General features: G+C 37.4%; 2 protein-coding genes across 2 annotated transcripts; one reads left to right on the top strand and one right to left on the bottom strand.

Moving 5' to 3' along the window:
• Positions 1–23,179: 23,179 nt before the first annotated feature.
• LOC131644621 (uncharacterized) lies at positions 23,180–23,981 on the bottom strand. Its single transcript, XM_058915174.1, has 2 exons — positions 23,844–23,981; positions 23,180–23,754 (listed from the first exon to the last, which is right to left on the bottom strand). The coding sequence occupies exons 1-2, from the start codon at positions 23,979–23,981 to the stop codon at positions 23,482–23,484; spliced, it is 411 nt and encodes a 136-aa protein (XP_058771157.1). The 3' UTR covers positions 23,180–23,481.
• A 153-nt stretch (positions 23,982–24,134) lies between these two features.
• Positions 24,135–24,515, top strand: LOC131659060 (uncharacterized). Its single transcript, XM_058928304.1, has one exon. The coding sequence runs from the start codon at positions 24,135–24,137 to the stop codon at positions 24,513–24,515; it is 381 nt and encodes a 126-aa protein (XP_058784287.1).
• Positions 24,516–25,170: the final 655 nt, after the last annotated feature.

Here is a 25,170-nt window from a genome sequence, read left to right on the forward strand (position 1 = left end):
TCAATATCATTCTCTACGGCTTAAATCAACTTAAATTAATAATAGTCCATTATAGTAATATTATCTCTAATATTATTCTCCGATTAAACCGACTAATTTCTCGATCATTAATTTATCCGCCCAACACAACGTATAATTCCAATTACGCCTCTTATAATAATGTCAATAATTCTAACTTCGAATAATTCCAAAAAATAATTTCCTTATACAATTTAATTAAATAAATAATTAAATTCCGGGTGTTACACTCAGCATTGATCGTGCCTTGCTCGTCCATGCGAGAAGCTAGCTCAGCCTGATTCTTCTGAATCACCTCTAGAGTCTTCGCCAGAAGAGAGGCTTCACCAGAAGAAGCTTCACAACTTCTGTCTAGAGGGAAAACATTCTGAACCGCAGCTTCCATAGTCAGATCATCACCTTGATTTTCCTCAACAGGAATAGTCCCAACAGGATGATCTTCAGCATCAGCTTCTTCCATAGAAGCATCTCCTTTATATTCTGCAGCAGGCAGATCAGAATCTCCATTCTCAAGAGCTTGAAGAATGGCAGCAAGATTCCTTGGGGCAGAAGGACCTTCAACTTCTGGAGGATCAGCAACTTCTGGAATGACCAAGTTAGGGTCTTCCTCAGAAGGATTTTCCCTCAGAAAGTCAAACAGAGATTTGAAGTCTCCAGTCAGAACTGGATACTTAGGTCTCCATACCACAATACCTCTGCAAGGATTGTCCAGCAGCTCATCAACAAATATCTTCTCCTCAAGAACTCTCCTGTTTCTGATGGGATGATAATAGACACCATTATCAACCTCAAGAAGATAACCAGCATAACCAGAAGCAGCAACCACTAGTCTCTTCTGAACAGCCATAGCTCTAACTTGAAAATCCTGGCGAAAGCTTCTTCAAAGGTTTCTAGTAGAAACATCATCAAGATCATTGAAGAAGGCATCCTTCAAGAGATCCAGCCTACTGATAACTTCATTTCTGAACAACTCCAGGTAAATATGAGGTCCAGGTTCAGGAGGGTTGAAGGTGAATTTGTAGTCAGGGTAGAGAAGGCAGTATGGGTTGGATTTTCTGGTAGGAAGGAGATGGGATATCGAAGGTGGAGGTGCTGTGGTTGAAGAAGATGGAATATCTGTGGAGATGGTTGATGAGGATGGTATATCAGTGGGAAGGATTGATGAAGATGATGGGATATCAGAAGGTGTGGGAGGACAGACATTTAGTGGAGTGGGGTTCAAAACAGGTGTAGATAGAGATGGTGGAGGAGGATTTGGAATGGTGAAGGTGTTTTGTGGTTCAGAAGGAGGTGGTTGAATAGAAGATTGAGGTTCAGAAGGAGGTGGTTGGTATACTTGCCTGGAGAAGTTACCAGTTCTTATTGCTTGAAAAGAATCTACTTTAAGAGGATCATAAGTGACCTTCTGCCTCTTAGCTTCTCTAGCAGCTTCTTCTGCAACCTTTCTTTTCAGCCTTGCTTCTTGCTTCCTCTGAGCCTTCTTCTAAAGATCAGCTTGAGAAGGAAGCACTCTTCCACGAATCCATGCAGGATCAACAGAAGATTGATTTCTAACAGAAGCTTCCAAGTAACGCTTAACTGCCTTGTGAAGTTCTGCTTCGAACAATGTAGCAAAGTCTTCCACAGGTGTTCTTCTAGACATAATATCTGGGAAGCTTGCAGGAGCAGAAGTTACATCTCTGATAAGTTGCAGCCTTAACAGATCAACACCATTGAAGACAGGACCTTGAATAATTCCAAAGAACCTAGGTGTTCCAATAGTCCTTAGAGAATCCATCAAATCACTTTCTATCAGAATATCTGAGATCATTCTGGCGAAAGGAATAGTATATCTGGGAAGGTGAGGGTACTTATCACGTTCTTCATCTCTTGACTCTTCAATAGCCAACTTCAGATTCTGAAAAAGAATGTTGGAGATATTCAGTTCAATTCTTCTTCCAATGCAGAAGAGAGTGTATTTGTGATCAGGACTGATGTAAGAGGAGGAGAATGACTGCCTTCTGTGATGAAGAGAACCCAGAATAATTTCAGCCCACACTTGATAAAACGCCCTCAATGTACCGGTTTTATGAGATTCAATACCAGTAGCAAATGAGATTTGTTTTTCAAACTGTAGCCAATTAACTCTACCATGAAGAGGACCAGTGCATCCTTCTTTATCATCCAAGTTATACAGTTTCCTGATCAGTTTCTCAGTTATCACAACTTCATGCCCTAGCACGAAGGAGATGATAGCAGTTGGAGTGACGGTTGCATGAGCCCAGAAGTCTTTCACAAGAGTTGGATAAATTGGTCCAACCAATCTACCAAGATAATTTGACCAGCCTTGTTCCAAGATCCTTGCATCAGGATGGAAACCATTTGCTTTCAGATTATCAAAATCCACAGCAGACTCACAAAGAACTTCCAACTCTTCAGTAGGAATGGAGCAGGTTTTCAACGGAGCAAAATCACGCTTGCTCAGAACCAGTTGAGTGGATGATACTTCTGTTTGGCTTGCATAGCTTGATGAAGGATTCATGGTGAAATGCTTGGTTTCAGAATAAAGCTAGGGTTTGTGTGATGAATGCAAAGAGAGAGACAAATGAATAGAGAGGGAGCGAAAAAGATGAAATGAAGATAAAGCGGGTATTTAAAAGATGAATAAAAGAAAATAATAAATGCAGTATAGTTTAATGAAATGATTACGGAAAAACATGACATCAATTTGCATTTAATGAGAAATGACGTTAGGAGAGATAAAGTGACAAAATGAAATGATTTGCACAGTTACCTAGGGCGGCGTCTCCTCAACTGCACGCATGTTTGTCCAGAAATAGTAAACACGTGTTCGTTTTCTGGAAAGACTGGTGACAGCTGTTTTGCTTTAAAAGAGCTTCTGAATCAACTTAGATAGTGAAACATTAGCAATAACAGAATCAGAACTTCTAATTTATCATTATCAGAACTTCTTATAAACACATAATCCTAACACATTTCAGAATATACCCATACATAAGATCTTCTTATCTTCTCATTCTGGACATAAATCCATACTGATATTTTTCAGAATGAACTTAAACCTATCTTCAGCAAGGGGTTTTGTAAAGATATCAACCCATTGATGGTCTGTATCCACAAAGTTTAAAGAGAGAACACCCTTCTGAACATAGTCCCTAATGAAATGATGTTTAATCTCAATATGTTTAGCTTTGGAATGTAAGATAGGATTCTTTGATAGACATATGGCATAAGTATTATCACAGAAGATAGGAATGTTACTCTCATATATTTGATAATCTTCTAGCTGACTCTTCATCCAGAGCATTTGTGTGCTACAACCAGCAGCAGCAACATATTCTGCTTCTGTTGTTGAGAGAGCAATGGTAGCTTGCTTCTTGTTGTACCAGGAGATCAGGTGACTTCCTAGAAATTGACAACTTCCAGAAGTACTCTTCCTTTCAATTCTGTCTCCAGCATAGTCAGCATCACAAAATCCTACTAAGTTGTATTCTTTAGATCTTCTGTAGACTAAACCAACATTAGTAGTACCTTTCAGATACCTCAGAATTCTCTTAACAGCAGTTAATTGAGATTCTCTAGGATCTGATTGGAATCTAGCACACAAACAAACACTAAATAGAATGTCAGGTCTAGAAGCAGTTAAATATAGAAGAGATCCAATCATACCTCTGTACAACTTCTGATCTACCTTCTTACTTACCTCATCCTTACCTAGAACACACGTTGGATGCATAGGAGTTTTGGCTTCTTTGCTTTCAGAAAGGTTAAACTTCTTCAGAAGTTCTTTCACATACTTCGTTTGATGAACATAAGTTCCATCAGAAGTTTGATTGATTTGAATCCCAAGAAAATACTTGAGTTCACCCATCATACTCATTTCAAATTCAGCCTGCATAGACTTAGCAAACTCTTTTCCATGTGAAGCATTAGATGTTCCAAAGATAATATCATCAACATAGATTTGACAAATTAAGATATCCTTCTTAGACGTTTTACAGAAGAGGGTTGTATCCACTTGTCCTCTAGTGAAACCATTGTTCAGAAGGAAAGAACTTAATCTTTCATACCAAGCTCTAGGAGCTTGCTTCAATCCATACAATGATTTCTTAAGTTTGAAAACATGTTCTAGAGACTTAGAGTCTTCAAAACCAGGAGATTGGTGGATGTAGACTTCCTCATCTATATAACCATTTAAGAAGGCACTCTTAACATCCATCTGATATAGAATGATGTTATGTTGAGTGGCAAAAGAAATTAATAGGCGAATAGATTCTAACCTGGCCACTGGTGCAAAGGTTTCTGTATAGTCAATCCCTTCTTGCTGACTATATCCCTGAGCCACCAGTCTGGCTTTGTTTCTTACCACTTCTCCCTTCTCACTAAGCTTGTTTCTGAACACCCACTTTGTACCAATGATGTTGAATCCTTTTGGTCTAGGAACCAAATCCCATACATCATTCCTTGTAAACTGATTTAGTTCTTCTTGCATGGCAATTATCCAGTCTGGATCTTCTAGAGCTTGATCAACAGAAGTTGGCTCGATCAAAGAAACAAGACCTAATTGACATTCTGCATTGTTCTTAAGGAATGCTCTTGTTCTGATAGGATCATCTTTCTTTCCAAGGATCACATCTTCTGAGTGAGCTGAGGTGAGTCTAGAAGATCTTCTGACTGTTGGCACTTCAGAAATTCTGAGATTTTCTAAAGATGCAGCAACTTGATCTTCTGATCCTTTGCTTCTGAGACTTTCAGCTTCTGAAACTTTTCTTCTTGGCTCTACAGCTTCTGATATATCAATATCTATATTTGCAAAGTTCTCAAACTGCTTTGGCTTTTTAAGACCAAGCTTATCATCAAATCTGATATTGATTGATTCTTCTACAACCAATGTTTCAGTATTGTATATTCTGTAGCCTTTAGAGCGTTCAGAATATCCAAGAAGGAAACATTTTTGTGCCTTAGAATCAAACTTACCAAGATGATCTTTAGTATTCAGAATAAAACACACACATCCAAAAGATGAAAATATGAAATGTTGGGCTTTCTGTTCTTCCACAATTCATAGGGACTATGTTCAGAAGGGTGTTCTCTCTTTGAACTTTGTGGATACAGACCATCAATGGGCTGATATCTTTACAAAACCCCTTGCTGAAGATAGGTTTAAGTTCATTCTGAAAAATATCAGTATGGATTTATGCCCAGAATGAAAAGATGAGAAGATCTTACGTATGGTTATCTTCTGAAATGTGTCAGAACTAGGTGTTTATAATAAGTTCTGATAATGATCAATTAGAAGTTCTGATTCTGTTATCACTAACGGTTCATTATCTAAGTTGATTCAGAATCTCTTTTAAAGTAAAACAGTTGTCACCAGTTTTCCAGAAAACGAACACGTGTTTACTATTTCTGGACAAGCATGCGTGCAGTTGAGGAGACGCCGCCCTAGGTAACTGTGCAAATCATTTCATTCTGTCACTTTATCTCTCCTAACGTCATTTCTCATTAAATGAAAATTGATGTCATGTTTTTCTGTAATCATTTCATTAAACCATACTGCATTTATTATTTTCTTTTATTCATCTTTTAAAATACCCGCTTCATCTTCATTTCATCTTTTTCGCTCTCTCTATTCATTTGTCTCTCTCTTTGCATTCATCGCACAAACCCTAGCTTTGTTCTGAAACCAAGCATTTCACCATGAATCCTTCATCAAGCTATGCAAGCCAAACAGAAGTATTATCCACTCAACTGGTTCTGAGCAAGCGTGATTTTGCTCCGTTGAAAACTTGCTCCACGCCCTTGTGGAGTTCTGAGGCCCTATGAAGATTTCTGGTTCAGTCGTCTTGGAGGGAGATATATCTTTGAAGAGAAGGAATTCACTGATGAGCTTGTAGAAGCAAGGATTGCTGCAGCAATGGAAGCTAATCCCTGCAGAGATATTGTGGTATGGAGACCTAAGTATCCAGTTCTGACTGGGGACTTCAAGTCATTGTTTGACTTTCTGAGGGAGAATCCTTCTGAGGAAGACCCAAGCTTGGTCATTCCAGAAGTTGCTGATCCTCCAGAAGTTGAAGGTCCTTCTGCCCTAAGGAATCTTGCTGCCATTCTTCAAGCTCTTGAGAATGGAGATTCTGATCTTCCTGCTGCAGAATATGAAGGAGATGCTTCTATGGAAGAAGCTGATGCTGAAGATCATCCTGCTGGATCTATTCCTGTTGAGGAAAATCAAGGTGATGATCTGACTATGGAAGCTGCAGTTCAGAATGTTGTCTCTCTGAATAGAAGTTGTGAAGCTTCTTCTGGTGAACCCTCTCTTCTGGCGAAGACTCTTGAGGTTATTCAGAAGAATCAGGCTGAGCTATCTTCTCGCATGGACGAGCAAGGCACGATCAATGCTGAGTTCCGCACCTTCATGGAGAGGCAGACTGAGAGCAACAATGGGATTCATGACATGCTGGCCAAGATTATGCCTAAGCTAGGGTCATCTTAGTCTTTGTGTCTTAGTTGTTTTTCTTTGTTTCTTGCATCTGCTTTCTATGCATTCTCCTTGTACTTCTGACAATTCTCCTTTTGCTAATCAATGAATATTATCTTTTCTTCTCTCATACTGTTTGTTCTTTCATCGGAATCTTTTATGTTTTTTGATGTTATGACAAAAAGGGGGAGAAAATGTGATAAATGATCTGATTTACATTATCAGTTGCTGGGAGAAAGTCCCCACATTTCTAACAGAAATTGCAAGTTCTATGTGTAGCAACCTGCCCTAAAAATTAAATTTAGAGTCGCCACCTATTCTGAAGGGCGAATAGGAAACCCTACGCAGTTAAGAGATCGGGGTAAGATTATTATAATCAGGTCGAGGTCGAGGGAAGGTGTTAGGCACCCTCAACCCTTTCCTATGGCTTTGAATCTAAGGCAACAGTTTATGGCTAAAATATTTAGGGTAATAGCTAAAGAAGTGAAAAGGGCAAAATTGAGATTTTAAGTGAATTGAGATTTTAGGGAGGGGGACTCGCCTTGGTTATCCAAGTGCCTACGTATCTCCTTATGGAGAATCAGAGTCAACGTAGTTCGGGCACAGGGTTGTACGCCTTTGAATTGATATGAGTGTGTTGACGGTATTTTGAATTACCGTTTCGTAGTTTTGAAAAGATATTTTGAGTTACCTTCGTAGTTTCGCAGTATCGAAGAGATGAAAATCCGTGGTTTGTGGTTTGATGTGTTTTAAGTGTTTGGGCGTACAACCCTGATTTAGTATGTCACCGTTAGATGCGATGACCAATGGATTTGGTCAGTATAGCTAACGGATTAGTGGGGCATTGCTGATTACTCAGATCGATAGATTGATCGTCGCGGGCAGCAAATTAAATGTATTTTAATTTTATGTACCTTTTTATCTCTCGTCTAATGCGACTAATAGATTTAGTCGGGTCGAGGAGAGAGTTTAAATAAAGGATTAATTAATGTTTTGCCAAGTGGCAGTGGGATTTGACAAACCCCAATACTTACACCTTCATAGGGTTTTTATGATTTAATATTAATTAATTAAAATTAATTAAATCAATTAAGTAGAATAATCGACATAATCGAATAAATCGGGAGAAATCCTAAACCCTAGTCATTAGCCTAATCCTATTTTATTATACTAATCTAAATTAAAATAGATTAATTAGATTATATACAAACAAATATCATTTAAAATAGATAAACAAATAAATAGAATTGTATAGGAACCTGGCTTGGATCTTGTATTGTGCACCTGGGAGGTGTATGGTAGATGTTCGACTTTATGTGCGTTGGATTAGTCCCCTGTGAGATCTGATGGTCGCTGGTTGATGGTGCATGATGACTCTCCATGGAGCGCGCGCACTGGATCTATGGATTTGTATTTCATCAAAAAAAATAAGGTTGGGAGTGGGGATCGAACCCCTCCCCTTACCATTGAACGCCTTAGGACGCATAGCTCCTTCCACCAAGCCATTGTCTGCGCGCTGTTTACTCAACCATCATCAAATAACATAAGGGTTTTTTTTCAAATTTGAAACTGACGTGCGCCAAGCACTGTAGTCTCGTCTTCTTCACGTTTTTTTTCAGAAAATAATATAAACTTATGGCAACGGTTTTACTCCGTTGCTAAAACCCTGTCCCATTCAAACCTGAAAATCTCCACCAATAAATACCAACCAATAGCCCAGATTTGTTACCCGCGATCTCACAAACACAATAGCACCATTAATCTAGACTGATTTTGCCTCTAATTCAAAAGCCCCAATTCACAAGCTATGAACCCTAACAATGGTGAAATAATGATTCCGCACAGAAACTCCAATTGAGTTATTCTAAAACGTCCCAGACATGATTGTGAACACAAATATATGATTAAAATACGTCCGCAATTCGTGAATAACCGTAATCGGGAAAAAAACGTTAAAGCAAACCGAGGCCCTAAAGCTCGTGATTCTGAATGTTTGGGAATGTTGTGAGGGTTTGGAAAGAATCAGAGGGCTCCAAGGAACGTGATGGAAGTCTTTATTTGGCCTGAATCAGTATAAACCTCCGGCTGCAATTTGCTCGAATCTTACGAACTTTTTGGAGTATGGCTAGGATTCGTGCCTCCGATCTCTGTCCCCCCTTTTCTTACCTGCAAATCCTTATATATATACGGCAGTAGTTTTTTTAGGTTAACAAAATTCAAGGCAATCTTTGGAATTAACATGGAGATTTGATTTGCAAATTACATGAGAATTTTCCTCTTTGGTCAATATTTGCTATGAACGTGAACAGTGACTTCTACAATTGGGCCAATTTGATTTTTTTCTTTTTTCTTTTTTATTATTATTATTATTATTTTTTTTAGAAGTAATAAAAATTACTAATAATAATCCAAAAAAAAATGCAAATGTTAGTAAAAGAAAAATAATATTAACAAATGATGAAACCCTTGAAACACCTGTTAATCGCACCCCATTTATTTCTCAGGATATTTTATAAGAGGGCGGGTTTGACAATAGGAATGTCAAACCCCATGACTCTTAATTTTGACCCTTGATGAATTAAAAGATATAGATCTGATCGGGCAAATTTTGGGGTATGACACTATGTCTTTGAGTGTTTTGCAGGAAGTGAAGATCTTCTTAAAAGCTCAACATGAGAAGCAAGGACATGAGGAAAAGCAATTATGTATGGAATCAAGCTCATGGAAGCTGAAGCAAGCTGAGTGCTGTAAAGCTTCAAGATCAGAAACAAGAAGGAAGAATGATCTGATATTCTGATGATAGAATATGCTCTAACACATTCTTAGTTTTGATGATAACAATGTATATGAATTTTGTATGAGATAATGTGGTACTCTAATACTATGCAATTTCCTTTTTATGAATTATATAAAGAGTATGCACAAAATCAGCGCAAGAAGCACTGACTCAGAAGGTTCAGCATGCAACATCAGAACATGGTCTGGCAAGACATCAAAAGATGGTCAAGCAGAATCAGAACATGGGTCTATGGAAGCATCAGAAGGACTTGAGATCAGAAGCAGAAGCACTGAAGTTCTCATGGTATCACGCTCAGAAGCACTTCAAGGTCAGAAGACAAGAAGATGCTCTGCACCAAGTTGTTTGACTCTGATGACATTCAAACGTTGTTCACACAAACATCAGATCAGAAGCAAGTACTAGCTGGCAGGCTACGCTGACTGACAAAAGGAACGTTGAAAGCTATGAAAGGCAACGTCAGTAGACACAGCGAAAGAAAGGCTCAAGGTAGTTGACAAAAGAGTGAAACATTAAATGCAATGCTGTACGGATTACGCAAAGCATTAAATGCTCCCAACGGTCATCTTCTCAAGCGCCTATAAATATGAAGTTCGGATGAGAAGCAAGGTTACGAACTACGAATTACGAATTCTGAACCAACTTGCTGAAACACTGTCAAATTCAAAAAGCTCTCAAACTTCATCATCAAACTCACTACATTGTTGTTGTAATATATTAGTGAGATTAAGCTTAAACTTAAGAGAAATCACAGTTGTGATAATTGCTTTATAAGAAGCATTATAACTCTTAGAATTTGTTTACATTAAGTTGTAAGAACTAGAGTGATCAGGTTGTTGATCAGTATACTCTAGAGAGTCTTAGAGGGTATCTAAGCAGATTGTTCCTAGAGTGATCAGGTTGTGATCAGTATACTCTAGAAGACTTAGAAGTTGTCTAAGTGAAAAACCATTGTAATCTCGTGTGATTAGTGGATTAAATCCTCAAGTGAGGTAAATAACTCCAAGGGGGTGGACTGGAGTAGTTTAGTTAACAACGAACCAGGATAAAAATCTTTGTGCAAATAGTTTTTATCTTACAAGTTTTAAAGCTACACTTATTCAAACCACCCCTTTCTAAGTGTTTTTCTATCCTTCATAGGTCTTATAGAGATTCTATTCTGAATATAACATGCAGTGTTTATTGCTTCTGCCCAAAAGTGCTTAGCCATATTGGTCTCATTGATCATGGCTATGGCCATTTCTTGTAGAGTCCTATTCTTTCGTTCTACAACTCCATTTTGCTGTGGAGTTCTAGGGCAAGAGAAATCATGGGCAATACCATTTTCTTTGAAGAACTCCTCAAAGAATCTGTTCTCAAATTCGCCACCATGATCACTTCTGACCTTTATGATTTTGCACTCCTTCTCAGATTGAACCTGAGTGCAGAATTCAAAGAACATTGAATGAGACTCATTTTTGTGTTTTAAGAACTTTACCCATGCCCAGCGGCTATAATCATCTACGATGACTAATCCATATTTCTTCCCTCTGACAGATGCTGTTTTGACTGGTCCAAACAGATCAATGTGCAGGTTCTAACGACCTTGAGGAAGAGACAACATTCTTAGATTTGAATTCAGGTTTGGAGAACTTGCCTTTCTGACATGTTTCACAAAGAGCATCTGATTTGCATTTCAGATTTTGGAGTCCTCTGACCAGATTTAGTTTGTTAATCTAAGAAATCTTTCTCAAACTAGCATGTCCTAATCTTCTGTGCCAGACCCATTGCTCTTCAGAAACACACATAAGACAAGTCACCTTCTGCTTCTCAAGATCTGAAAGATCAATCTTATAAATGTTGTTCTTTCTCTTTCCTGTAAATAGGATTGAGCCATCCTTCTGACTTACAGCCTTGCAAGACTTTTGATTGAAGATTATGTCATAACCATTGTCACTTAATTGACTTATGGACAATAAGTTATGCGTTAATCCTTCTACAAGAAGTACATTAGTTATGGAAGGAGAGTTACCAATACTTATGATTCCAGAGCCAATAATTTTGCCCTTCTGATCTCCTCCAAACTTGACTTCTCCACCAGACTTAAGCACCAGGTCTTGGAACATAGACCTTCTTCCCGTCATGTGTCGCGAGCACCCAGAGTCTAGGTACCATGACATTTTGTGCTTTGTCTTCTTTGCTGCTAAGGATATCTGCAACAGAAATTATCTTCTCCTTAGGTACCCAAAATTTCTTGGGTCCTTTCTTGTTAGTTTTCCTCAAGTTCTGATTGAACTTGGGTTTAGCATGATAAGTAACAGGAGGAACAGCATGATATTCTTTAGGTTTGGAAGCATGATATCTTTTAGGTTGTGTCACATGCTTCTTGGTGTGTGTAGTGTGAAAACTCTGTGCATGTGAGGTGAGCCTAATATCATGTGAGTGGCCATATTTGAACTGATCATACAATGGCTTGTATGTGATTTTCAAATCATCAATGGGTTCAAATTTATGTGAGGTATCACCCTCATAGCCAAAACCAAACCTTTTGTTTCCAGAAACACCATATATCATAGAAGCAAGAAGACTTCTGCCAATACTTCTAGATAGGAACTTTCTGAAGCTCGAGTCATATTCTTTCAGAATATGATTGAGACTAGGAATGGATTTTTCTGATTCAGAAGGAGATCCAATATCTTTGGATAATTTTAAAACTTTTTCCTTCAGTTCAGAATTTTCCACTTCCAGCTTCTTAGTTTCAAATTCAAATTGCTTTTTCAGCTTTTTGTATTTGATACTGAGATGAGCCTTGAGTTCCAGAAGTTCAGTTAAACTGGAAACTAACTCTTCTCTAGATAGTTCAGAAAATACCTCTTCAGAATCTGATTCTGATGTAGATTCTGATCCATCATCCACTTTGGCCATCAGTGCAAGATTTGCTTGCTCTCCTTTAGAGTCTGATTCTGTTTCTGATTCAGAATCATCCCATGTTGCCATAAGACCTTTCTTCTTATGAAACTTCTTCTTGGGATTCTCCTTCTGAAGTTTTGGACATTCATTCTTGAAGTGTCCAGGCTAATTGCACTCATAGCAGATGACCTTCTTCTTGTCAGATCTTCTGCCACTAGAAGATTCTCCTCTTTCAAGCTTCTTTGAACTTCTGAAGCTCTTGAACTTCCTTTGTTTGCTCTTCCAGAGATGGTTTACCCTTCTGGAGATCATGGACAGTTCATCTTCTTCTTCTGATTCTGATTCTTTAGAATCTACTTCTTCAGCCTGAAAAGCGTTAGTGCATTTTTTATAATTAGATTTTAATGCAATAGACTTACCTTTCTTCTGAGGCTCATTTGCATCCAGCTCTATCTCATGGCTTCTCAAGGCACTGATTAGCTCTTCCAAAGAAACCTCACTCAGATTCTTTGCAATCTTGAATGCAGTCACCATTGGACCCCATCTTCTGGGCAAGCTTCTGATGATCTTCTTTACATGATCAGCCTTGGTGTAGCCTTTGTCCAGAACTCTTAATCCAGCAGTTAGCGTTTGAAATCTTGAGAACATCTTCTCAATATTTTCATCATCCTCCATCTTGAAGGCTTCATACTTCTGGATTAAAGAAAGAGCTTTGGTCTCCTTGACTTGAGCATTTCCTTCATGGGTCATTTTCAATGACTCATATATATCATAGGCAGTTTCCCTGTTAGATATCTTCTCATACTCAGCATGAGAGATAGCATTCAGCAAAACAGTCCTACATTTATGATGATTTTTGAAAAGCTTCTTTTGATCATCATTCATTTCTTGTCTTGTAAGCCTTACGCCAGTAGCTTTCACTGGATGTTTGTAACCATCCATCAGAAGATCCCATAAGTCACCATCTAGACCAAGGAAGTAACTTTCAAATTTATCTTTCCAGTATTCAAAGTTTTCACCATCAAATATTGGTGGTCTAGTATAACCATTGTTGTCATTTCCATTGTATTGCTCAGCAGAGCCAGATGTAGATGAAGTTGATGGATCTTCACCAGCCATCTTTTACTAAAGCGTTTTTCTCTTCCTGAATATTTTCTAAACACGGTTAAGTGCTTGCACCTTAGAACCGGCGCTCTGATGCCAATTGAAGGATAGAAAAGCACTTAGAAAGGGGGGGGTTTGAATAAGTGTAGCTTTAAAACTTGTAAGATAAAAACTATTTGCACAATGATTTTTATCCTGGTTCGTTGTTAACTAAACTACTCCAGTCTACCCCCTTGGAGTGATTTACCTCACCTGAGGATTTAATCCACTAATCACACGAGATTACAATGGTTTTCCACTTAGACAACTTCTAAGTCTTCTAGAGTATACTGATCACAACCTGATCACTCTAGGAACAAACTGCTTAGATACCCTCTAAGACTTTCTAGAGTATACTGATCAACAACCTGATCACTCTAGTTCTTACAACTTAATGTAAACAAATGCTTTTAAGAGTTACAATGCTTCTAATAAAGCTATTATCACAACTGTGATTTTCTCTTAAGTTTAAGCTTAATCTCACTAAAGTATTACAACAGCAATGTAGTGAGGTTGATGATGAAGTTTGAGAGCTTTTTGAATTTGACAGCGTTTCTGCAAGTTGGTTCAAAATTCGTAACTTAGCTTCTCATCAGAACTTCATATTTATAGGCGCTTGAGAAGATGACCGTTGGGAGAATTTAATGCTTTGCGTATTCCGTACAGCATTGCATTTAATGTTTCACTCTGTTGTCAACTGCCTCGAGCCTTGCTTTTGCTGTGTCTACTGACGTTGCCTTTAATAGCTTCTAACGTTCCTTTTGTCAGTCAGCGTAGCCTGCCATCTAGTACTTGCTTCTGATCTGATGTTTGCGTGGATTCGAGGGAGAACTCTTCCATCTCTGGATGAGTTGAGAAAGAAAGAACAGAAGAAGAAAGAAAAGAAATTGAAGAGAAAGGCCTTAGAAGAAGGACCTAATGCTAAGCCAGCTAAGAAGCAGAAGCAATCCTTCGACCCTCTCAAAGTACAATCTGATGAATACCTTGAGAAGCGCATTAAGAAAGATTTTTGTGCAGATTCTTCTGCCTGTTCATCTCAGAAAAAGCCTCCTACTTCTGAACCCCAAAATTCTTTCACCATTCCAAACAGTTACCAATCACCTCCTTCTACACAAATTCTGAACCCTCAATCACTAAATGCCATTCCCCCAACACCTTCTGAAAATTCATCTTCATCCACCTTCACTACATATTCTCCACCTTTTTTAACCCCTGCTTTGTTCTCAAGAAAATCCAAACCTTATTGTCTTCTGTACCCTGATTATCATTTCACCTTTAATCCTCCTGAACCCTCTCTTGATATCTTCTTTGACCTATTCAAGCTTAAGTTTAGAACAAGGATGGAAACTTTGAGAGCTGCTCATGACTCCAAGTTGGATCATGTTGCTATTCGAAGCTTATGGAATATCTTTAAGAAGGACTTTCAGTTTGATGCTATGAACATCCAAAAGAGATGCGTGGCTGAGGCATCTGGTTCTCCTGGCTGTTTCTTAGAAGTTGATGATGGTAAGTACTATCATCCAATCAGAAATTGGAGATCTCTTGAGGAGAAGAAGTTTGTAGATGAGCTTGAAGATGAACCATGCCTTACAATGGTTGTGTGGAAACCTCAATTCATTGTTCTGACTAGAGACTTTCAGTCTTTGTTCAACTGGCTAAGGGAGAATCCCTCAAAATACGCACCAGATATGGTATATCCAGCTATTGAATATCCTTCAGAAGTTGCTGCTCCTACATCTCCAAGGAATCTGGCTGAGATCCTTCAGGCTCTTGCAAATGAAGATTCTGATATCCCTGTTCCAGAATATGCTGAAGATGCTTCTATGTCAGAAGCTGATGCTGAGAAGCAAAGTGCTAAGAATCATCCTGCTGAGAAAATTCCTGTTCAGGAAAATCAATATGATGTTCTCATGATTGATGTTGCTGTTGAGTATGCTACTCCTTTGAACGATAGCTGTGAAGCTTCTTCTGATGAACCTTCTGTTCTAGTGAATGCCATGAAGGCTCTTCAAAAGAATCAAGCTGATCTTGCTTCTCGTTTGGACAAGCATGAAGATACTCACAATGAGTTTCGCTCATTCATGAAGACGCAGACTGAAAGCACTTCTGAGATTCAAAACCTTCTGGCCAAAATAGTTTCTAAGCTAGGCTAGTCGTATTGTGTCTTGGTCTTAGTTGTTTTCTTGTTTCTTGCATCTGTTTCTTGCATCTGCTTCTATTTTTTTTTGTATCTTCTGATATTTTATTGAATCAATGAAATATTATCTTCTTCACTCATATTGTTTTTCATATGGATCTTTTAAATGCTTTTTGATGTTATGACAAAAATGGGGAGAAACATGATAATTGATTTGGTTTACTATATCAGTTGCTGGGATTAAGTCTCAACATTCCTAACATTATTTGCAAGTTCTATGTCTTTGAGATTTTTGCAGGATTGAAGATATTCTGAAAAAGCTCAACATGAGAAGCAAATACATGAGGAAAAGCAATTCTATAAAGAAACATGCTCTTGAAATTTAAAGCAAGCTTAGTGCTGTGAAGCTTCAAGATCAGAAGCAAGAAGAAAGAATGTTCTAATATTCTCGTGGAAGAATATGCTCTAACACATTCTTATCTCTCATATGTTCTGATACATATTTATTTTAAGAACTTATCAAAGTTTGCTCTGATATTGTTTAGCATTGCTCTGATACATGTTCTCTCTTGAAAGAATGTTCTGATTCATTCATGCTCTGACTTTTGTCATCTAGTTTGTTCTGAAACATTTCAGGATGTAAAGATGCTCTGATGATGCTCTAATACATTCAAGAATGTTCTGGTACAATCAAGCATGATATGAGTCAAGAAGAAATTCAAAGCTCTGAAGTTGTCCTATGGAAGCAAGAAGCAGAAGATCTGAATGTTATGAAGTTCTAGGCAAATGTGAACGTCTCGACTAAAATGGAAAATACTCAGGGAAGTCTTTTATTTATAAATTCTTCCAGTATTTATTTCAGGGGGAGATTGTTAATCTCAGGGGGAGACATATTCACACACTATGTTTATATGCTTATGCTATAGCTGTGTAATTGTCTTTGATCATCTGATATTCTGATTGCAAATTCATATCAATTATATATGTTTTTGTCATCATCAAAAAGGGGGAGATTGTTAGAACAAAAATTGTTCTGATCAATATTCTTAGTTTTGATGATAACAATGTATATGAATTTTGTATAAAACAATGTGGTACTCTAATCCTATGCATTTTCCATTTCAGGAAATATATAAAGAGTATGCACAATTCAACGCAAGAAGCACTGACTCAGAAGGTTCAAGTATGCAACATCAGAACATGCTCTCGCAAGACATCAGTAGATGGTCAAGCAGAATCACAACATGGTCTATTGAAGCATCAGAAGAACTTGAGTTCAGAAGCAGAAGCACTGAAGTTCTTATGGTATCTGTCATACCCCAAAATTTACCCTCCTTTGTTCGTCTTCAAGGGTTCAAGGCTCAATGGTTAAACTCAAGTCACTCTCTCCTAATCAAAGGTTCAAATCAGGGTTTTTTAACTAAAAAGTCAACTCAACTTTGACCAGTCATAACTCTAACATGGTTTGTCAGAAATTGTCCAACCCAAGCCTATTCTCAAGGAAATTATATTATCTACAACTTTGTCTCTCACAAGCCATGCCCAGAAATGCTTCGTTTGAGAGATATAGTGCAAGAGATTATAGGTCCTCAAAAAAGTCAACGAAAAAACACCTTTTAGGTCAAGACTCATAACTTGAGCATGGAAGGTTCAATTAAGATGAAATCAAAAAGGTCATTTAGAGGACTCTTTGAGCTTTCTAAAAGTCCTAGAATGCATTCATATGATTAAAATTGAAGGAGATACAAGGCTTAGAAGTTGGTCGATTTTGGAGAAATACACAAAAGTCAATTTGAGCAAAATCACTTATTTTGACTAATGGGCCTAGGTTTGAGTTTCTAAACATGGTCATGAGTGCACTATGAGCCCATAATTCTATTCTTATCTTTTTTACTTATTTATTTTTATTATATTGGATTTTTATTCATAAAAATCAATATAAACTAAATAAATTATGAAAATAATTAAAGATTGGAATGAGATCTTGCTACTATCAAATTTGGAGGAATATTTTAAGAATAAATCAAGGGAATTTCGTGGAGAGAGAAAGAGATATGATAGAGCCAAAAATAGAAAGTTTTTGTGCAAATTTCACAATCAATGTTCTCATGATTTTCTCTCAAGACCAAGCCCATCTCTCGCCCTAATTTCAAACCACATATATTCTAAACAAAGTCCAAAGGAAAAGGGGGACGAAATTAGAAGACAAGGAACTAGGGTTCACTTTGCAAAAGATAGAAGAAATTAGGGCTTGCGTGAATTTCCCTTGGAGGAGGTTTCAATCAATCCCAATCGTCCATTCAGTTTCTTGAAGGTGCCAGGTACGATTCCCAGTTATTTTTGGACTGTGCAACACAACAGATTGCTCCTGCTCATGTTGCACCATTGGTAAGAACTTCCATAACTACAAATTCACATATCACGAGTTATGCTTCAGATTGAGCCCCATATTTACGCTCAAAATAATGTTTAGAATCATCTACAATCATCGTTTTTAAGTTATAACGCAGAAACCCGATTGTGCCATTGTTGAGACCTTGAGCTTCGGCTTCTTCGTTCTTATAATTACAGGCCGTTTTAGTCAAAACTAATTGCACCAATGGATTCGTAGCACCCAAATCAGTGGATCTGGGTTATTTGTTTGCGTGTTTTGGTTAAGTTTTCGCAGGTGTGCCACCACGGGACTCGTCGGAGAAGAAGCACCAGTCCGGCGCCGGCGGAGGGTTGAAGGGGTGAGACTGAGTCAAAGCTTGCATGGCGCTTCCTGAGATTCTGAGTGGACAATCGTTTCTGCAACTCTCTCTCTTCACACGTGCCGCGACTTCATTGGGGAGTCAAAAAGTCTGAACCACCTCCCCCAATCTCATTGGTTATCGCTGCAAAGGGTGGGCCCGAGTGGACCATTCGTTTACTTTTCCCTATGGTTTTTTTTGTTGTTTATATTTAATATTTGTGTTTGCAAATAAAATCAACAAACGTTGATTGCTTCCCTGGCCACAAGAATTATTTGATAACCTCATGCACCTGTGTTCGATCCCCAGGATTTGCAAGTATTTTTTTAGAAATATTAAAACATTGATCCGGTGTTTCCCCTCTACGCATGGTCACCATACGTCCTCATCTCCCCGTCATCAGATTGTCACATAGTTTGATCTAACGCCCAAGAACGGGCAGGCGCACCATGGACATCAAGGAGCGCAGCGCACTGGATTACTACCAGGTTTTTCTATACATTTTATTATTATTAAATGTTAATTAATTGTATTTGATTTAATCAATTTATTTTAATTAAGATTAGTATAATAAAATTAGGATTAGGCTTTAGGATTTCTCCCGATTTATTCAATTATCTCGACTATTCGATTTAATTGTTTTAATTAGTTTTAATTATTATATCACAAAAACCCTATAAAAGTTACCAATACATTAGGGTTTGCCCAATCCCATTGCCATTTGGCAGAACATTAACCCTTAATTAATTCTCTTCTCGACCCGACTAAATCTATTAGTCGCATTAGACAAGAGATAAAAATATAAAATTCATTCTCTTCTCGACCCAACTAAATCTATTAGTCGCATTAGACAAGAGATAAAAAATATACAAATCTAAAATACATTCAATTTGCTGCCCGCGACGATCGAATCTATCGGTCAGAGTAACCAGCAATACCCCTTTAATCCGTTAACTATAATGATCAAACCTATTGATCATCACAACTAACGGTGACATATTAAATCAGGGTTGTACGCCCAAACATTTAAAACACACTAAACCACGACACTACGGATTTTCATCTCTTCAATACTGCGATTTTCAAACCTACGATAAGGTAATTCAAAATACCTTTGAACTTCGCATTTCAAAACTACGATAGGCCATTCAAAAAGCCTTCAAACCATATCAATTCTAATTCAAAGGCGTACAACCCTGTGCCCGAACTACGTTGACTCTGATTCTCCATAAGGAGATACGTAGGCACTTGGATAACCAAGGCGAGTCCCCTTCCCCAAAATCTCAATTCAGTTCAAATCTCATTTTTCGCCCTATTCATTTCCTTAGCTATTATCCTAAATATTTTAGCCATAAGCCTTAACCTTAGATACAAACCTTAGGAAAGGGTTGAGGGTGCCTAACACCTTCCCTCAACATGATTATAATAACTTACCCCGAATCTCTTAACTGCGTAAGGTTTCCTATTCGCCTTGGTAGAATAGGTGGCGATTCTAAAAAGTCTATTTTTAGGGCAGGTTGCTACAGTATCACGCTAGAAGCACTTCAAAGTCAGAAGACAAGAAGATGCTATGCACCAAGCTGTTTGACTCTGATTAATTCAAACATTGTATCTACAAAGATCATATCAGAAGCAAGTACAAGATGACAGGCTACGCTGACTGACAAAAGGAATGTTAGAAGCTATTAAAGGCAAAGTCAGTTAAAGCAGGAAAAGCAAGGCTCGAGGTAGTTGACAAAAGAGTGAAACATTAAATGCAATGTTGTACGGATCACGCAACGCATTAAATGCTCCCAATGGTCATCTTCTCAAAACGCCTATAAATAGTGAAGTTCTGATCAGAAGAAAGTTTTTAAAACCAATTTACGAACAACTCTTTCAATCTTGCTGAAACGCTGCTGAATCAAAAGCTATCAAACTTCATCTTCAACCTCACTTCATTTGTAATATCTTAGTGAGATTTAAGCTTAGAACTTAAGAGAAATATCACAGTTGTGATTATAGCTTATTAAGAAGCATTGTAATACTCTTGTAAGAATTTGTTTTACATAAACTTGTAAAAGGTTCCTAGAGTGATCAAGGTGTGATCAGAATACTCTAGAAGACTTACAGGGTATCTAAGTGGAAAACCATTGTAATCAAGGTTGATTAGTGGATTAAATCCTCAGGTGAGGTAAATCACTCTAAGGGGTTGAACTGGAGTAGTTTCGTTAACAACGAACCAGGATAAAAATCATTGTGCAATTGTTTTTATCTTAAGAGTTTTTAAAGTCACACTTATTCAAACCCCCCCTTTCTAAGTGTTTTTCTATCCTTCAATTATCAAGAGTAAAGAGTTTGTTATTTAAAAGGGGAGTTGTTTTTCAAAATTTTCTTTGTTGAAAACCCTATTCAAACCCCCCCTTTCTAGTGTTTTTCACACCTGTAGATGTTTTTCATGTTGGCTGCATTTGTGGTAAAACATACTTGAGTGTTTAGTGTCTTGACTGATGTCATAACATGTTTTATATTGTGCTATGCAGGTTGCATATGTGTTAAGCTAATACAGGTTATGTTAGTGAATGTCATGACCGATGTCATGACATCATTGTCTGACAGCAGGAGTTGTTATATTTTATTAATTGTGTTTCCTAATTTCTCTAAATCTACAATTTATGAAACCTTTTATTGTGTGTTGAATATTTTGTCCAGAAGATTTCACTGACAGCACATTCTGTAACAACTAAATGGCGTGTAAATTAGGTTAACTTGGTTAACCCTAATTTGTTTCTAAAAAAGCCCAAGGCCCAAGATTTGCATATAAGAAGACTGCAATCCTAATTTGGAACGTAGAGAGAGTAAATTGTTAATTGTGAAGAACCATAGTTTTGTAGCTGTCTCTTGTACTCCAAGCAATTGTCTCTTGATGATTGTATTGGATTAGGTTGTGTTTGTTAATTGTCACTCTAAGCTTTTAAGCACGAGTGTATGTCTCTTGATTGAAGCTTTTAAGTAGATCAAGGTGTGTTTTTGAAGTGCGTCTTCTCTCTGAATTTGTTTAATGTTTATTTGTAATCACTGCTGTGATTGAGAGGGAGTGAGTGGAGATACTCAGGTCTAGGAATAGATTGGAATTACATTGGGTAGGTTTTAAGTGAGGAGTTGTAAATGGGGGAGTTTAACTCCAAATTAATTCTGCTTATATTGGATTCCCTACCTGGATTCCCTCCCTGGCTTGGTAGCCCCCAGAGTAGGTTGTTTGAAACGAACTGGGTAAACAATTCTGTGTGTTCTTTATTGTTTATGCGTTTCTGTTTTAACGTTTTTGTGTTGTGTAATTGTGGATGTCACAACATCTAGTAAGACATCCAGCGTGAGTTACTAGAATTTTCAACACCTTTAGTTGGCATCGGAGCTCTGGTTTTGAGTGGTGATAAAGAGTTTGAATCTTTATCAGGCACTTAACAGTGTTCAGTACCGATCCAAATTGTGTGAAAAGCAATGGCTTCTTCCACAGAAACTCATATTAACAATGTTACTGTTGATAGTGCTAAACCTCCTATGTTTGGTGGAGAAAAGCTTGAATATTGGAAGGATAGAATTGAAACATATTTCATGGCATTTGACTTTGATCTTTGGGATCTGGTAGTTGATGCCTACAGATGTCCACTAGATGCAAATGGTGTCAAGATTGCAAGAAGTGAAATGAAGATGACCAAAAGAAAACTTACAAGAATCATTTCAAAGCTAGGTCTATTTTGTTATTTGTTATTTCTCATGTTAAGTACGAGAAGATCATTGATAAAGAGACTGCTAAGTCCATATTTGATTCTCTCAAAATGACTCATGAAGTCAACAAATGGGTATTAACATCACGCAGATGAAACAATGGATAGGTATAAACATGCTGACTTCACAAGTTCACCATAGCAATTCCATGAAATGTGTTCCTCATAAATATTTCTGAATTTATTTCAGAAATATATTTTTAGACTATTTTTTTTTTTACCAAAATGAGAATGTAACTCATTTATGCATTAATTTGACGAATTTGGAATGCGTTTAGAGATGTACCTCTGAAATCTATGAGTATTTTTTATTTTTCATGAAAGTGCAGTAACAAAATTTAGGCTGTCTTAAGTAATTCCCAAAGTATATTGGTGGTTGTTTGAGCTGTAACAAACTTCTCTGCAACTTGAACCAACTTGTAACCAACTTGAACTAAGCTATAAATCTTAAGTCAAAAGACACTAAGATAAAAACTACATAACAGAAAAACAAAGGCTATATCTAATACTCATAAATCTTGAATTTCTTCTTTGAATTTAGTTATCATGTTTTCCGTGAATCAACATAAAAAATGTTGTAATGATCTCAACCCTAAGAAATTTTAATGATATTTTCACAAAATTATTACGTGGGGCTTTTTATGTTTGTGATGTATGTTACTGAAAAATTATCTAAATTTTTTTTGTTTTTACATTTTAAACACGTTTGTAGCAGAAAATGTCACAGATTAAACCAGTTAAAGTCTTGAAAAGGTACACTGATAAGGTGAAATTCCCTTATGAGAGAATAGGCCAAACCGTAGATTGTCTATGTTTCTTTCTTCTTCATTTGTTTAAGAAGACATGATTTATTAATGTAGAATGTACAGGTCTTTTTGGGCCTGGTTCAGAATTACATTAGGGTAGTTTTGTTGTCAAATAGTGTTTGTTTCAACAGTAATATCTTGAATCACATAGGTTACCTCTGTTTCTTTGAGGATGAAGAAACAATGGAGTTATCGAGTATGGAACAACTGTAAAGATGGTTGAGAGTAGATGAGAAGAAAATGCAGTGTAATGAGTTTAAGATTTTTTTAGCAAACCTTTGTCATTCAATGGTACAAAAAAAATAGTATCGCACACATCCTAACATGCTACACCAAAATAAGTTCAAAGACTAACAAACTAGTAACTACACACTTGTGTAGTAACTTGTAATGTACTCCAATGAATTACCTATACTATCAATCTATCATCCATTACCCTACTTCAATCAAGTGAAAACATTACATTGTTCAATAGGAAGAAACTGAAGATGTGTCAAGTGTCCGACATATGTGAGAATCCAACATTGGGACGACGTTTTTACGCAGCACACCATTAAATTATTGAAGTTTTAAGATTATTATAGAACATGTACATTAGTTACTACCGCAATCCAACGTTACAATAAAAACATGTATTTCCAAACAGACCTAATAATGTAGAGATCATGCATATCAAGGGAACTCACAATCACGAGTACTGGTTGAAGAATAAAATCAAACAGTTGGTTTGCGTTGGAAACCAGCACCAGGATCATCTTCATCACCGCAGGGGAAAACCTCTAGCCCAGTGACAACAGCTTCCGACGGACCACGACGACACCTCTGCTCCATTTCCTTCACCGCATCAAAACTCCCTGAGAACAGAGCCTCCACAGAACCATCCCTCCGGTTTCGAACCCATCCCTTTAGCCCCAATTCATTCGCATTATCCACTGTCCAGTTCCTGTAAAATACTCCCTGCACCCTTCCCTTTACCACCACCCTCTCCTACACACAAAAAAACAATAACAATCACATTAATCATTTTCACCATAAATTAATTAATAAATTAATTAAAAAGTCTCTGCAATACGCACCGTTTTGGTTGAAGATGAGTCTTGAGAAGTTGCCATAATAGAAATTGAATGTCGACGGAGATGGAAGATTCTAGAAGCAGTGTTATTAGAAATGAATCTGGGTTGCGTGTGAATCACTCTAATAATGTTTGATACCATGGCTATCAATAAAACTGAAGCGATAAGGGATATGATTGTAATAGCATCTTGTTTTTTCTAGAAATTGGTATAGTGGAAGTATATTGGGCCTGGGCCTGGACATGGAAAGGCCCGTGTTTTATATAATGGATAATTTGAGCCGTGGGAGGGTTAATGGCGAGGAGGTTAGTTTTGAAGGTGTATGTATCAGCGAAGCACATGACGGCGAATGTGGTGGATTGGAACCACAAGAGGGTGGTGGCGAGTGCATCCACGGTGGAGAAATCGATAAGCGACGCGTTTGAGTTGGGGAAGAATTGTGACAAGAAGGCGGCGGGTTGTGTGGGTGAGGTATTGGCGATGAGGCTGAAGACGGAGGAGCCGGAGATTGTACTTGGAGGTGGAGGTGGGGTTTATATGGATGTTGAGAAGGAGATTGAGAAGAAGAGTGTGGATACTGGAACTGAGGTTTGGGCTGTTGTTGATGCTTTGAGGAGAAGAGGCGTCAAGGTCTTCGTTGACAATGAGGATAGTGTAATAAGGTCAAAATCGTAAATTCATTTTGCATTTTTAGTATATATTTGTTTGTTTCCCTATGTATTTCTGGGATTGTATTGTGATGACTTTTAAGTTGGGCCTTATTTGGCTAGAATGAAAAATAGCCCAACTAGAATTGTGAAGGAGGATAACTTTCCATAATGTATTTTTAGTTAAGAAAACATTTTCAATTTTTATGGATTGAGATGTAAAGAAGCTGAAATATTGTGAATATGTTTGTGTTATTAAAATTACTTTTTTTTTTCAAAGTCTTGTTAGTTGTTATTCCATAATTATAATTGTTCTAGGTTGTTAGTGATTAATGACTTAACAGTTAATTACGTTAGTTAGTTATTTAGTTGGGTTGGCTATTTGACCAACAAACTATATAAAAGTTTTTTTTTATTTATAAACAAGATTCAGTACTAAACGAGTACTAGGGATACTCGAACCCGCATACAAAAATCGAGGCCGGAACCCGGAATAGGAAGATTTCCTACCAACTGAAACTTATCCTAGATTTTCCACCGGATTTTTTACAAAATTCATAAATCATTTCATCAATTCATAAATCATTCATATTCAGGAATAATCATGGATCTAAAAGAGATGAAGGATAGAAGAATCACACAAATAATTACGACCAAAGTTTTTACACAGGCTTAGTTTAATA

This window comes from Vicia villosa, linkage group LG1, assembly GCF_029867415.1.
Source record: "Vicia villosa cultivar HV-30 ecotype Madison, WI linkage group LG1, Vvil1.0, whole genome shotgun sequence".
NCBI lineage: Eukaryota > Viridiplantae > Streptophyta > Magnoliopsida > Fabales > Fabaceae > Vicia > Vicia villosa.